Here is a 13,928-nt window from a genome sequence, read left to right on the forward strand (position 1 = left end):
GGCTTTGCTCTGAGTGCTAGAAGGGAGTCCCAAAGCCAGAGCTAGGATTTTCAACCTTTAAAGTACGTTTGGGGGTCAATGTTGTGTGATGAATTAAGCCACCACCTGTTAACATTGGGAACCCATATTGAAGAGTTGGTTTGAGTTCTGGCTGCTCCACTTTTGATCTCACTTCCTGTTAATGTGCCTGGGAAGGCAGAGAACATAGTTCACAAGTGCTTGGGTGGCCCTTTTGAGGGGGCTGCGAGGGCCCTCCTGCTGGGCCACCACTCCCACTGGTGAGCACGAGAGCTGGGATGGGGGCAGACCAGGCCGGGCAGGGCCATATCCGATGGCCTATATGTGAGCTGGATCGGGGAAAAGCCAGGCTGGACTGACTGTACCTTTTAGTATATGCATAAGCCGGTTTCGGTGTGGATTTTTTTGTCCATTTTTTAATTATAGTTTTGATAATCGTTACATGTTGGTGTGGATTGATTTGGCTTTGCTGCAGCATCATCTGGCAGATGCTGGCACAGGAGCCAAATTCTGTCAGGTGCAGGCATGGCTTAGACAGTTGGTGGCACCTGCTGCCATCAGTGTGGAATGGATAGTGGGGCTGGTTGGGATGAACTGGGCTTCAATGCCCAGAGAGCTGAATGGGATGTGGGATAGTCGGAACCAGTCTGCTGTACTAGCAAGCATGGGAACCAGGGCAGGGACTGGCCTGGTGGAGGGTTTTTGTGGGTCGCTCCAACTAAACTGCAGCCCCCACTGGTTTGCGTGGAGGCTGAGTATGTGGTGGTCAGGATCAGGTTGGCTCCAACACCCATTGGGTTGTGTAAAACATGAGGCTGGAGACAGAACTGACCCAGCAACTGCAACTACCAGTGTGTGCGTAGGCTGTATTGGCAAACTGTATTGGCAAACACAAACAAGAATCAGTTCTAGGATGGCCTCAGATGAGGTTTCTTTGGCAATTCCCTGCCAACTGAACTGCTGGAGTTAGAACCCTAACCATGGAAAGAATTGCAGGTTCCATGGACTGTGGGAGTGGATGTGTCAGAGCAGGGTCTCCTCAGTGGCTCAGATGGAGCAGAGGACAGCATATTCAAATGTACATGGAGAGTATGGCAGTCCATTGGAGCCTCCAGAGGACACGTGATACCATGGCAAAGGATGGAGGACAGAACAAATTTATCAACTACCCCAGCCAATCGTTGGCAGTGAAGATCTGGGCAGATGGAGACACTAAGGTGGACTATAGCAGCCAGTGGATTCGGAAGAGATTTCATCGTGATTGGAGTGGTGGGATTGCCAACAATTCAGGACTGTTGAACTGTCAAAACCTCTTGATAAATTTATGCTATTGTAAATTTCTATTTTTCTTCCTGTTGTTGATTTTGCATTGTGGCTTTTCATTTAAGAGGGATGTGTGGTGACTGTGTAATGGTGATTATCATGTCCAGATGTGAGGATGCAGTGCAGTGTGCATCTCTACTTCCAGATCAAAGATGGATACTAATGAAACCATTAGCTGTATCTTGATAATAGGATGCTGGACTCTCTGCCATTGTCCATGTCCGCAATGATAAACATGTGACTGTTTATGAAGAGCTATGCTATAGTAATAATATAGAGGAATTCGGTAGCATGGAAGGGGGCAGGGGAAATCCCAGGACCTATGGAACTGTATAACAGAATGATGATAATAATTTTAAAAGTTAAAATAAAAATTTTTTAAAAATTGAAGCAGTTGGGCCCGGCGGCGTGGCCTAGCAGCTAAAGTCCTCGTCTTGAAAGCCCTGGGATCCCACATGGGCGCCGGTTCTAATCCCGGCAGCTCCACTTCCCATCCAGCTCCCTGCTTGTGGCCTGGGAAAGCAGTTGAGGACGGCCCAATGCATTGGGACCCTGCACCCGTTTGGGAGACCCGGAGGAGGTTCCAGGTTCCCGGCTTCGGATCGGCGCGCACCGGCCCCCTTGCAGCTCACTTGGGGAGTGAATCATCGCACGGAAGATCTTCCTCTCTGTCTCTCCTCCTCTCTGTATATCTGGCTGTAATAAAATGAATAAATCTTTTAAAAAAATTGAAGCAGTAACTGTATACTGATTAAGCTAAAACAGGACTTCATCATTGGGAATTGGTCAGCTGGAAGTAGAAAGGGATTTGCAACAAAATATGAAACTCTTCCTTTCCTCCTTTGTTAAAGCTGAGACAATATATGAGTCATATCAAATTTTACAAGTAAAATTTAAGTTATTTAGTAAATGTTCATGGCTTATTTAGCTTTGTAAATGAAATAATTTATACCCCACACTTAGCTTTTCTTAATGAGCTTATTGGATATTTTATGTTTACCATTACTGATGTTTTCACAAATGTCTCCTATGCCTCCGGAATGATCTTGGTGCCAATGAGTCACTATGATTTCCTGGATTGCTGTGTTGAATTTGTCCAGAGCCTGCTTTAAACAGCTGATATATGCTGGAATTGCTGGCTCTCCAGTGTCAATGAGGATTCTCCTGAAAATTAAATGGAAGAGAATCACACACTGGAACAGAGTAATATTAGAATAATTCTCACATAGATAATTTATTTCAAATTTAACAAAATTCATACATAGTTTTGCTTCGCACATGATCAAAAATCTGCTACATAAGGCTTTAAAAAAGTTGATGTAATAGGCACATCATGAAGAAACTATGCATGATTGGAATATTTTGGCATCTATGGAAGAATCAAGATGGTGGAATAGAGTGAGGACACATTTAAAGAGATGGAGAATCATCAGTCAGGGTGAAACATAGAGAGCAGATTCCAGGAAATAGGAGAGGATAGGACAATGGAAGAGGGGCACCTGGAGACTGATGGATATGGGCAAGCAGCAGAGACATGGAGTGGTGAAGCAATGATCAGATATCCCAGCAGCAATCAGCAAGTGGAAATATGAGTTCCACCTATAGCCAGGTGGGAAGGGGGGTTCACCAGAAGCTCAGGAGGTAAACCCAGGCAAAGAACTGCCTGTCCCGAAGCATTGTTTGATTTGACCAGAAGCAAACAAAGTAGGAGACCCCAAGCAGGTGGTGCAGGAATAGGGGGTATTTCACAGTCCAGATTCCCACCAGTGTCACGTTGGGTGCCATTTTGTGTATTGAGGTAAAGGCTGTGGGACTGGAAGGACAACAGCAAGCTGTACATGTGCTAATGCAGGAGAGAACTCATTTCCAGCTCAGCACATTGTACTGGTCCAACAGGGAAAACAGTACTGATGTGGTATCCTATAGGTTTCATCCAATATATGTCTGGGTATCCCCCAGACCTAGTGGTCAGCAAATCCAGAATTCCACCAGTGCCATGCCAGATGCCATTTTGCACACTATTGTAAAGGCTGTGGAACTGGAGGAACAATAGTGAACTGTGCATGGTACCAATTTTGGCATCCTACAGATCCCACACAAAATAGGTCCAGGTGGCCCTCAGATGTAATGGCCAGCAGGTTCTGGCAAGATCAGCATCACCAATAACCCAGCTATTTAGGACACCTGGCATCTCCCTAATCCTGGGAATGCTCAAACTAGAAGTGGGAGTAAGTTGTACAGGCCACAGTGCAGACACAGGACGGGATCACAGGAAGTACAGAGTGGTGAGCCAGGAGCTGGGCTACTGGGAATATGATATGTGCATATTAGATGAACTTTTTAAAAGCGGAGACTGTGGTGGAAGTCTAACATAAGAGCCCAGACCTGAAACTTACTGGAGGGAGTGGCACAAGTAACTAAAAATGAAGAACTGGGTACCAAATAAAAAAAATATATAGACCTGTGGGTGACAAAATTTAGAAACCTGCCCAAAGAGAAGAATCTGCTAACTATAAGTACAATGACCAAGAGCAAAAGAAGAAACAGAGGCACAATGAATTTTATTGAAGACTTCACTGCAAAGGAGGAAAAACTCTTGCCAACCTCAGAGTTAACTGAGGAATACATCAAGGAAATAGGGGATAAAGAACATAAAAACTTGTTACAAAGCTTTTTATCAACAGTGAGAAGCACATACAGGAATTTAAGGAATATGTCACACAGGAAATAGCAACACTGAAACAAAATCAAGCTGAATTATTGGAAATGAAGGACATAATGGAGCACATTAAAAATGAAAGCCTCAAGAACAGAAAGGCAGAAGAAACTCAGAATTGGAAGATATTTTTCTGTCACAATGGGGAAACAATCAAAAATCTGGAAGCAGAGCTGGGTCAAGCTAAAAAAAAGTACTCAAGAATGAAGACACACCATTAAAAGGCCAAATATAAGAGTTATGGGAGTCCCAGAATGTGCAGAAAGAGAAGCTGAGTTTAAAGATGTAAAACACTTCCCTAATATGGAGGAAGAATTGGGAAACAACATACAGGAGGGGCATAGAACTCCCATTACAAAACACTGAAAGCAGCCTTCACTGTGACACATGACAATCAAGCTCTCTTCATTTGAACATAAGAGAAAGATCCTTAAATGTACATGTGAAAAAAAAATCAATTGACATATAGAAGAACTCCAATCAGACTCACAGCTGACCTCTTGGAGGAAACAGGCCTGAAGAGAATGGAGTGACATATTCCAGATTCTAAAAGGAAAAGATTATTAGCGGAGAATAATGTACCCAGCAAGCTTTCCTTTGTCTTTGAAAATGAAATAAAATTCTTCTACAGTAAAGAAAAGCTCAAAGAATATGTCTCTTCCAGACCTGCCCTACAAATGATACTTAAATATGTTCTCTTGATAGAGAGAAGGAATAACACCTACCAAAATCAAAGGCAAATGTGGAGAACATCCAAGTAAAATGACAACAGAAGACTAAATCAAACAATGAACAGCCCATTGCTAAAATGACAGGATCAAATTACCACTTGAATGTAACTGGTTTAAACTCATCAATTCAGCATCACAGAATAGTAGACTGGATTAAAAAAACAAAACAAATTTATCTGTTGCCTACAGGAGACACATTCCACCAACAAAGATCAGAGGAAACTATATCTCATGGATTTTGATATTTTTGTTTTCATTTCATTTCTTCAAAATATTTTTTTTCTCATATTAAATTCTTCACTGACCCATAGGTCATACTGTATGACACATAGGTCATCATTTTCTTCAAGAAGGTTCTTCATTTTCTTTTTCATAGTTTCAGGGACACATTAGTCATTCAGTAGCATATTATTTAACACAATGGTGTTGTTAATTTCTATTTTACTTCCTGTTGATTTTGTTTTGTGACTTTTCATTTATGGGGATGTACAGTAACTAAGTAGTAGAGGCTATCATTTCCAGATGTAAGGATACAATGCAGTTTGCATCTCTACCTCCAGATCAAAGATGGATTCCCAATGAAACTATTACATGCATCTTGATAATAGGATGCTGGACTCTCTGCCATTGTCCATGCCTACAATGTCAGGATACACTTAAATAGCAGAATGATGAAGTTATGACTGTTTATGAAGAATTATACCATTATAATAATACAGGGGAAATCAGGGGGGATTTGAGGAGGGTTAAGGGAAATCCCAGAGCCTATGGAACTGTATCAAAAAAAAAAAAAAAAGAAAAAATGTAAAATATTTTGGCATCAAAATAAGCTTACCTGCAAAATCCATTTCTCATGAACTTTTTGATGTATCTGTGTACATTACTTTAGTTTAACTATAATAGGTATATCTTTTTTTTTTTACATTTATTTATTTTTATTGCAAAGTCAGATATACAGAGGGGAGGAGAGACAGAGAGGAAAATCTTCCGTCCGATGAGTCACTCCCCAAGTGAGCGCAATGGCCGGTGCTGCACTGATCCAATACTGGGAACCAGGAACTTTCTTCAGGTCTCCCAAGCGGGTGCAGGAACCCAAGGCTTTGGGCAGTCCTTGACTGCTTTTCCAGGCTACAAGCAGGGAGCTGGATGGGAAGTGGAGCTGCTGGGGTTAGAACTGTTGCCCATATGGGATCCAGGCGTGTTCAAGGTGAGGACTTTAGCTGCTAGGCCACTGTGCTGGGCCCGATATAATAGGTATATCTTAAGGAATGTCCTTGAGAAAATTCAAATAAACTTAGACTGAATAAGTAAGAACATTAATATTGAATTTATGAATAATAATCATATTATTGTTCCAAGGACTTTATATATTTTAACAGTTGCATTTCTAACAATTGCTTACAACAGATCTTCTGTTTTTATATTCAGAAGCTAAGTAGCTTGTTCACTTGTCTGCAAATAAATGGAAAAATAACCATTCCAACCTGAGAATATTGATAGCAGAAATTGGTAATGTATTTTTAACTGTTCTGCCTTCCCAACATTTTAGGATGTCCCCAAAGTTATCATGGTGTTTGAGACAGTATCACCTTACTAATTTAAGTTGGAAGAGAGTGTAATTTTGACAAATTAATCAGTTTTTATAGATTACATAGAATAGGTCATGAGCTGTGATGATCAAAAAATTAACAAAAGTTACAGAAAACAGCGTTTTTCACAGCATTACAACACAGTATGGACTGGCGCTCTGATATGGCAGGTTAAGCTGGTACTTGCTATGTCCACATTCTACATGGGAAAGCTGTTTCATCTGTAGATCCCACTAATGCACTTGGGGAAAGCAGCATAAGATAGCCCAAGTTTTTGGGTACCTGCCACCTACTTGGGGAACACAGCTGGAGTTTCTGACCTCTGGTCCATTCCTGGACCTGAGGCTATTTGGGGAGTGACTCAGTAGGTGGAAGAGCTCTTTCTTCTTCCTCCTCTCTCTGTTCTATATTGGGCGGTTTGTTTCCCTAATGATATTCCCTGCGATCTACAGCCAATGAAAACAAACTGGCCTCTGACAGTGAAAGAGGGCAGTGGCCGTAGGGCCCATAGCCTCTAACTACATCCTATGTCCCATGGAGTAGCAGATTTACTTCAGAAGTACAGTGTTAAACTGTCCTTTGTGAGACCAGAGACCAGGCAGTCACACTAGTCTAAGGGAAAACGCTGTCTGCCTTTCAAAATGAATCAATCTTTATAAAATTTTTGAATGTAAATGTTTTAAAGGTGAGATCATACCATGTTGACAAAATAATAGGGTTAATAAACAAACTCTGTAAACATTTATTAGAAGTGAAAACAGATCTTTTAGAATGCCTTTGCTGCCTGCTGGCAGGTAGAGTGATGGCCAGTCTCTGACAGACAGAATGTAATTCCCAGCCCTCCTTGTTCCGGCCTTGGCAAAGGAAGGACTCTCCAAATGAGGAAGTCCTGGAATAAACACAATCTATACAGAACAGAGGAAGGCTGCCTGGCTGCTCTAAATCCTAAAAGTAGTAGCTAGAACTAGCATGGGGTTGGGGGAGTGGGGTAAGGTCACACTGCTAATATTTTACATTGACATAACAACTGAAATGATTTGGATCTTTTGTATTACCTGATCCTAACATCAACACTAGGGAGGTATTATTTAGTTTACAGAAAGGGAAACTAGTTTCCAGAGAGGCTGATTTGCTCCAGGTCATACAGCATGAGCAAGCAGCATTTGACGTTCAGTTGCAAATCCCAGTGACTTCACCACTTGGCACCCTCACTGCCTCTCTGGTTAGGTAAGCTCCTAGAATCACTCTTCACACAGCATACATGAAATTGCAGATATAAGGTAGAAAGTAGCCAAAAATTTGTTCAGTTTTTTTTTTAGTCATTCTCTCTGTAATGTGAAATTGGGTAGATGATAGCATTTCTGTGTGGGCTGTGCGGCTTTGCTCTTCATGGCCATGGGCAATGTACTTTAGGAGGTCATCTGGCAAAGGCAAGCTATGTTAATAAAAGGCTCAAGAAAAGAGTATAAGGGACCTGTACAGTTCTATGACCAATTTATTCACTTGAGCACAGTGTTTCACATATAATGGGCACACAACAATCTGGCACATGACTAGAGAAGAAAATTCTTCCATTGATGGAAAGTTAACAGAATCTACTTCCTCTTTATATCAAGATAGTTATTTCTGTCAATTTGCTGTTACTCTAATCAAATCGTTAGTTATTTTCTGAGAAGTTATGAACCTTCGTTATCCAGAAGTTATGAGGAAAGCATAAGTGATGAAAAAAACGCTCACTGTTTGTTTTCCATATGCTAGAATTTAAGTGCTTTTGATCTGTTTTTGAAAATTAGATTTTACTAAATCTTTAGTTTAGAGAGAAAACTGTCCTGTCCCAAGTAATACAGCTAGTAAAAGGAGCCAGTATTCTAATTTAGGTATTCAGTCATAATTTTAACACCACTCCATTAGACTACCTTTTGCTATTAGCAGATGCAATATCTGCCCCCAAATTATGAACAACTTCAACAGAAAAGTTCAAACTAGGATCTACGTGAGGTTTTTGAGCGGAAGAGGAATGTGGAGCTATCCTAGAATATTTGGCTATTAACTCAAACGCTCATTGCGTACCTCGGTAGTAACAGCAAGCCAATAGGTCCAGCAGTGCTTTAGCAACCATGAACGGATCAGAACATGAAGACCAGCTGCAACCAGTTATCCAGCAGCCTTAGAATCCTAATAGTTAAAATATACATGAGAAAATACAGAGAATGCTCATTTCCTTGACAACCTGTGCTGTATCCAAAGCTCTCAGCCAGGTGCATGGTTGGAGTGGAAGAGAGAGTTGAGATAAACCCGAGAAGGCAGGGGGGAGGTGGCTAGGCAAGGCCTTCTGACTTCCATTTTGAAAATACTACTCTGGTTTCCTGGGGGAGCATGAATTGAAGAGGGACAAATGTAGATATACAGAAGTCATTCATGAGGTTTCTGCTGAAGGCCAAGCAAAAGTTGTGCTGGCTTGGACTGGGTGTTAGTGGACAGGAAGGCATGCTCATAATGGCTTGGATTTGTGGTAGGAAGCAATAAAAATAATAACAAAAAAATCCCATGGAGGAAACTTAGGCATTTCCTTGATCAACTGCGGGATGGCTCCGTTGAGTGGAGGATTGGTCTAGTGGGAATGCCCGTGAGGTCAGTTTGGGAAACACTGCATAGCAAGTGGCTGTGTGTCACACAGGCAGAGACATGGGGAAGCAGTCTGTTACCATATCTGAAGATCAAGTTTGAACTACAAGTTGAAGCACTAGGTACCAAACTTGGCACACCTGACTTGGACCCAATATTGAACTACCTTTTACTTTATACAATAAAACATAATCATTTGCAGATTAATTTACTCTACCTCAATCACATAGACTTTAGTTCAACTATACGAAGAAGTAATTTCAGCAAGAGAGTGATCACACCGAGCATCCCACCCCATGAACTTCTGTGAGTACAAGACCATGAATCTGCTCCTCCCCCACTCAGCTGCAGATCTGTTAAGTGTCTATAAGCACTCTGCTATGTTAAGTGTGACTAGTGATTAAAGATATAGCCTGTATATTGCATACAGGGCTTATTGCATAATGGGCTTCTAAATGCCCATTAACTCCTTCATCTGGTTTTTTAAACAGAAGCAGCCATCTGTATTCAATGCAGGCAGAAAAACAGGTGTGTTTAACTGATAGAGTAAGCACACTGATCTATAACATTGCATATTCTCCTATAACTTCACAGGGTGATTTTGACTGCACACAATTTTTATCGTAGATACTGACATCAGAACTTCTTTAACAGGACATGATGAAGCAAGAATGCCTATAGACATACTGGGTAGCAGGAATTCCAGCCAAGGCACACACTATACAGGTTTTTTTTCTTTTCTTTTCCTGCCAGATTTTCCATCATTCTGGATTCGGGAGCCAGGTTAAAAGTTCACGTGCCTTCCCAGCCATGTCTCATTGACTCTGGACTTAACCTTTTGCCTACCTGGCATACGGTACTTCAACTCTGCTGCTCCTAAAATGATATACTGGAAAAAGGCAAACACTGCACATACCTCAACTTGTACTTTTGGTAATCAGCTATATTTTATTAGCTGTCACGTCTTGACAGCACAGTTAAATTCATGGCTTAATAGGAACTGTTGTCCCTTGGTGACCCCAGGGGACTGGTTCCAGGAATCGTTGCAGGTACCCACATCCTCAGATGTTCAAGTTCTTTCTAGAGAATGGAACAGTACTTGCATGTTATCTATAACATCCTCCCATAAATTTTAAATCATCTTAAACTAGAATAGCTGTTATACTGTATTGCTTAGCGAATAATGACAAGAATATAAAGTCTGAGAACTTTCAGGACAGACATAACTTCTTATTTCTCTGAATGTTGTCCATCTGTGGGATCATCCAGCACGAGTACTACACAGATACTGCTCACTACAGGATCTTAGGAGCAGCACTGTGGTCTAGCAGGTTAAGTTGCTTCCTGTGGTGCATGACACGCTGGCCTGCTGGCCTCACTGAAGTGTGTCTGTTCAGGTGATCCTGAGCTGCTTCACTTCAGATTCGGCTCCTTGCTAACAGCCTGGGAAATCAGCTCAGGGTGGCACCCACATTAGAGATCCTGAAGAAGCTCCTGGCCCAGCTCCACTGCTTATGGTTCACTGGGGGGAAGGAAGCAGTGTCCCTCCCTCTCTCTCTGCCTTTCAGATAAATAAATCAATCTTTAAAAAAAAGATTACAGAAGCTTTTCAAAAAGTCGTGGAAAATGCCTATCATGAAAAAACCTACATCCATTTCAACTTTTTTGCACCAAAATGAACATTTTTAAAATCTAATTATTCTTAAGATTTGTACAAGATTTGTCTGAAAGTGAAAAATGGACACAGACAGACACACACCTTCCATCTGCTAGTTCACTCCCCAGGTGGACCCACCTGCGGACTTGAAGCACCCTGCTACTACGCAGTACAACAACCTCCCCATTTCCGCGTAATTTCATTAATAAAGCAATTGGGCAAAAGAGAAAAAAAAGCAGCTTCTTAGAAACAGAGGTGTCCCTCCCTCTTCAAAACTACCCAAACGACGCCACACAAGTGAACAGAAACCCGGTTACCCTCAGAGCCTGTTTACCCACACGTCCTGGGAGTGTGGGAGGTTTCAGGAACCCAAGCAGTGCGAAAGCAAGAAAAACCTGCCCTCTGCTGCTTGGTTGGGGAAATGCCCTCAACACTATCACCCGAGGCTTGCAAGCAAGTGAAATTCCAGGCAAAAAACACCAACAAAACTAAAACAAAACAAAACTAAGTTGGGCAAAACTCTTCAAACACTTCCCGGGACTCTTAATCCACAGGATAACTTCACAACAATTTAAGCAAGGTTTCCCGAGCGTCAGCTATCAAGCAAAAGAAAACCGGTTTCAAAACAGTGAGATTACCCTTCTTTTTCTGGATTTCTCCCTAGGTTATAGAGGTTACCATCCGGTGGCAACAGCTGAGCGGAGCTTGCACAAGCGGGCTTGGGCACGCAGAGCTTGGTCCTGCCCGGCTCGGGCCCAGCCGCCGGGCTCGCAGCGCTCCGCCCCGGGCTAAGCCGTCGCGGCTTCGGCGGCTCCGGGGGTCCCAGCGGCCGGCGTGTGTGCCAGGGAACGAGGGGAGACATTTACCTGGAGCCGGTCCCCACCAGGTAGGTGTTGGTGCCCTGCAGGGTCATGGGACCCGGGTTACAGCCCAACACGCGCACCACCCGACTGGACAGCTGCTCAATACGCTGCAGCGTGGCAGTCATCTCCGTCCCCGTAAGCCCACCGGCGGGTCGCCTACTCGGGAGGCCGATCACGGACCCGCAGGCCTGACCGCAGGGTGCAGAGTCCGAATGCGGCCCTGCGGGTAGCCGGCCGGGAGCTGCCAGGCCGCTGGGGAGTAGGCGGGGACAGATGTGGCGCTAGCCGGGGGCGGGGCCTAGGGCCGGGGGCGGGGCCCGAGGGCGCGCGGACAGCCGCACGCTTGCGCAGACGGTCGCGGCGGGGGCGGGAAGGAGTTCGCTGGCGCGTGGCCTGAGGAGGCGGGAGGACAGGCTGGCGAGTGGTGTTCTCCAACAACCTGGTACCTCGCTGGGAGTTTGTGGCAAGGCTGGCGAGTGCATCCAGGTAGATGGGAGACGTTTTAACGTGGGGAGTCGCGTAGGCGAAAGGCAGTCAGGAGTGAGGCTAGTTCATTGAGAGCGAGGACTGTGTCCTGGGAAGGGGTTCCTGTCAGGTGTTGAGGCTTTGGTGGTTGTCTGTGTGTGAGGAGCAGCCCTGTTTGTCTTTTGTAGTAAATGGGACTAACTGATGTTTACTGAACACTTAGTGGCGTGCTAAGTGCTTTTCACACACATCTTTAATCCTGAAGACATGATATGATGCGGCAGGCACTGTTTTTGTGTCCATTTTATAGGTAGACATGGCGACTGGGAGACTGGCCCAGGGTTCAGTGTCTTGTGTGTGTCGGCCTTCCACCAGCTCTGACCTCCGGGGAGAGGATGTGTTTCTCCATGTATCCAGCTTCCCAAACAGGCCGGTTTTATGGAGTTTTATGTCCAAGATGGAAGGGACTTGCTTCATCCATCCTGAGTCCGTTCCTCAAGGACCTGTATTGCTAGTTGCTTCCCATTTACAAAGTTAAAAAGAAAAAGGTACCTAAAAGAAGATGCACAGCTTCTGTGATAAACCACTTCTATATATGACAATTATGTGTAAATACTACTTCCAAAATTACCTCAGAAGGGAAGTGGAATTTATTCACTATCTCAACCCACTTCTTTTTTTTTTTTTAAGTTTTTTAGTTTTATTGGAAAGTCAGATATACAGAGAGGAGGAGAGATAGAATGATCTTCTGTCCGATGGTTCACTCCCCAAGTGGCTGCAATGGCCAGTGCTGAGCCAGGCTGAAGCCAGGAGTCAGGAGCCTCTTCTGGGTCTCCCATGCAGGATAGGGTCCCAAGGCTTTGGGCTGTCCTTGACTGCTTTCCCAGGCCACAAGCAGGGAGCTGGAATGGGAAATGGGAATACCGGGATTAGAATAGGCGCCCATATGGGATCCTGGTGCGTGCAGGGTGAGAGGTTTAACTGCTATGGTATTGTGCTGGGCCCCAACCCACTTTTTTAAAAACATCGTTTATTGTGCACCTGTTCCTGTCAGCTGGTTCACTCCTCAGATGCCTGCTCTGGGCCCTGGGTTAGGTGACCAACCTGGAGGGTAGAATTTGATCCGGATTTCCTGCGTGGGTGCAGGAGGTCCACCCACTGAGCCATCACTGCTGCCGGCCAGGGTGCACACCAGCTGGAAGCTCGAGTCAGAAGCAGAACCAGAATTCTATTTGCAGAAACCAGGCACTCCAGTGCATGTGCAGGTGGGAGGCCCTAGGTTATTCCTAACCCTGCTAGGTTGAGTGCCTCTCCGCCACCTTTTTTTTTTTTGTCCTTCACGACTCTGCTGGAGTGTTGTGATGTCTGGCACAGTAGTTAAGTGGCTTGGGAGGCTGTGTCCCATACTGGTATACCTGGTTAGAATCCTCACTACTCTGCTTCTGATCTAACTTCCTGCTAATTCATGCACACTTGGATTGAGTTCTGAGCTCCTGGCTATGGCCTTGACCACTGCTGGCCGTGGACAGCACTTGGGAATGAACCACAGATGAAAGATCTGTCTCTGTTTCTCCCCCAGTCACCTCTTCCTTAGTGTGTCTCTTTCTCTGCCTTTACCAAACAATCAAGCAAACAAAAACAAAACAAGAACCCCCCAAAACCCCAAAGCCCAAAACTGGGGCCAGCATTGTGCTCAACAAGCTTATCTTCCACCTTCTATTGCCGGCATCCCATATGAGTACTGGTTTGTGTCCCAGCTGCTCCACTTCCCATCTGGCTCCCTGCTTGTGGCCTGGGAAAGCAGTCCAGGACAGCCCAAAGCCTTGGGACCCTGCACCCCCGTGGAGGACCCAGAAAAAACTCCTGGCTTCTGGCTTTGGATCAGATCAGCTCAGCTGCAGCTGTTGTGGCCGCTTGGGGGGTGAACCAGCAGATGGAAGA

General features: G+C 44.3%; 1 protein-coding gene across 1 annotated transcript in view; it reads right to left on the reverse strand.

The window, feature by feature from the left end:
• LACTB2 (lactamase beta 2) overlaps positions 1-11,740 on the reverse strand; it is a 31,832-nt gene extending 20,092 nt beyond the window's left edge. Inside the window, exons 1-2 of the mRNA XM_004588036.3 lie at positions 11,526-11,740; positions 2,342-2,505 (exon numbers count right to left, since the gene is read on the reverse strand). Coding sequence (XP_004588093.1) covers positions 2,342-2,505; positions 11,526-11,647 — 286 coding nt within the window. The 5' untranslated portion in view covers positions 11,648-11,740. The remainder of the gene's footprint in view (positions 1-2,341; positions 2,506-11,525) is intronic.
• Positions 11,741-13,928: the final 2,188 nt, after the last annotated feature.

This window comes from Ochotona princeps, chromosome 9 (genome assembly GCF_030435755.1).
Source record: "Ochotona princeps isolate mOchPri1 chromosome 9, mOchPri1.hap1, whole genome shotgun sequence".
In the NCBI taxonomy this organism is placed as follows: domain Eukaryota; kingdom Metazoa; phylum Chordata; class Mammalia; order Lagomorpha; family Ochotonidae; genus Ochotona; species Ochotona princeps.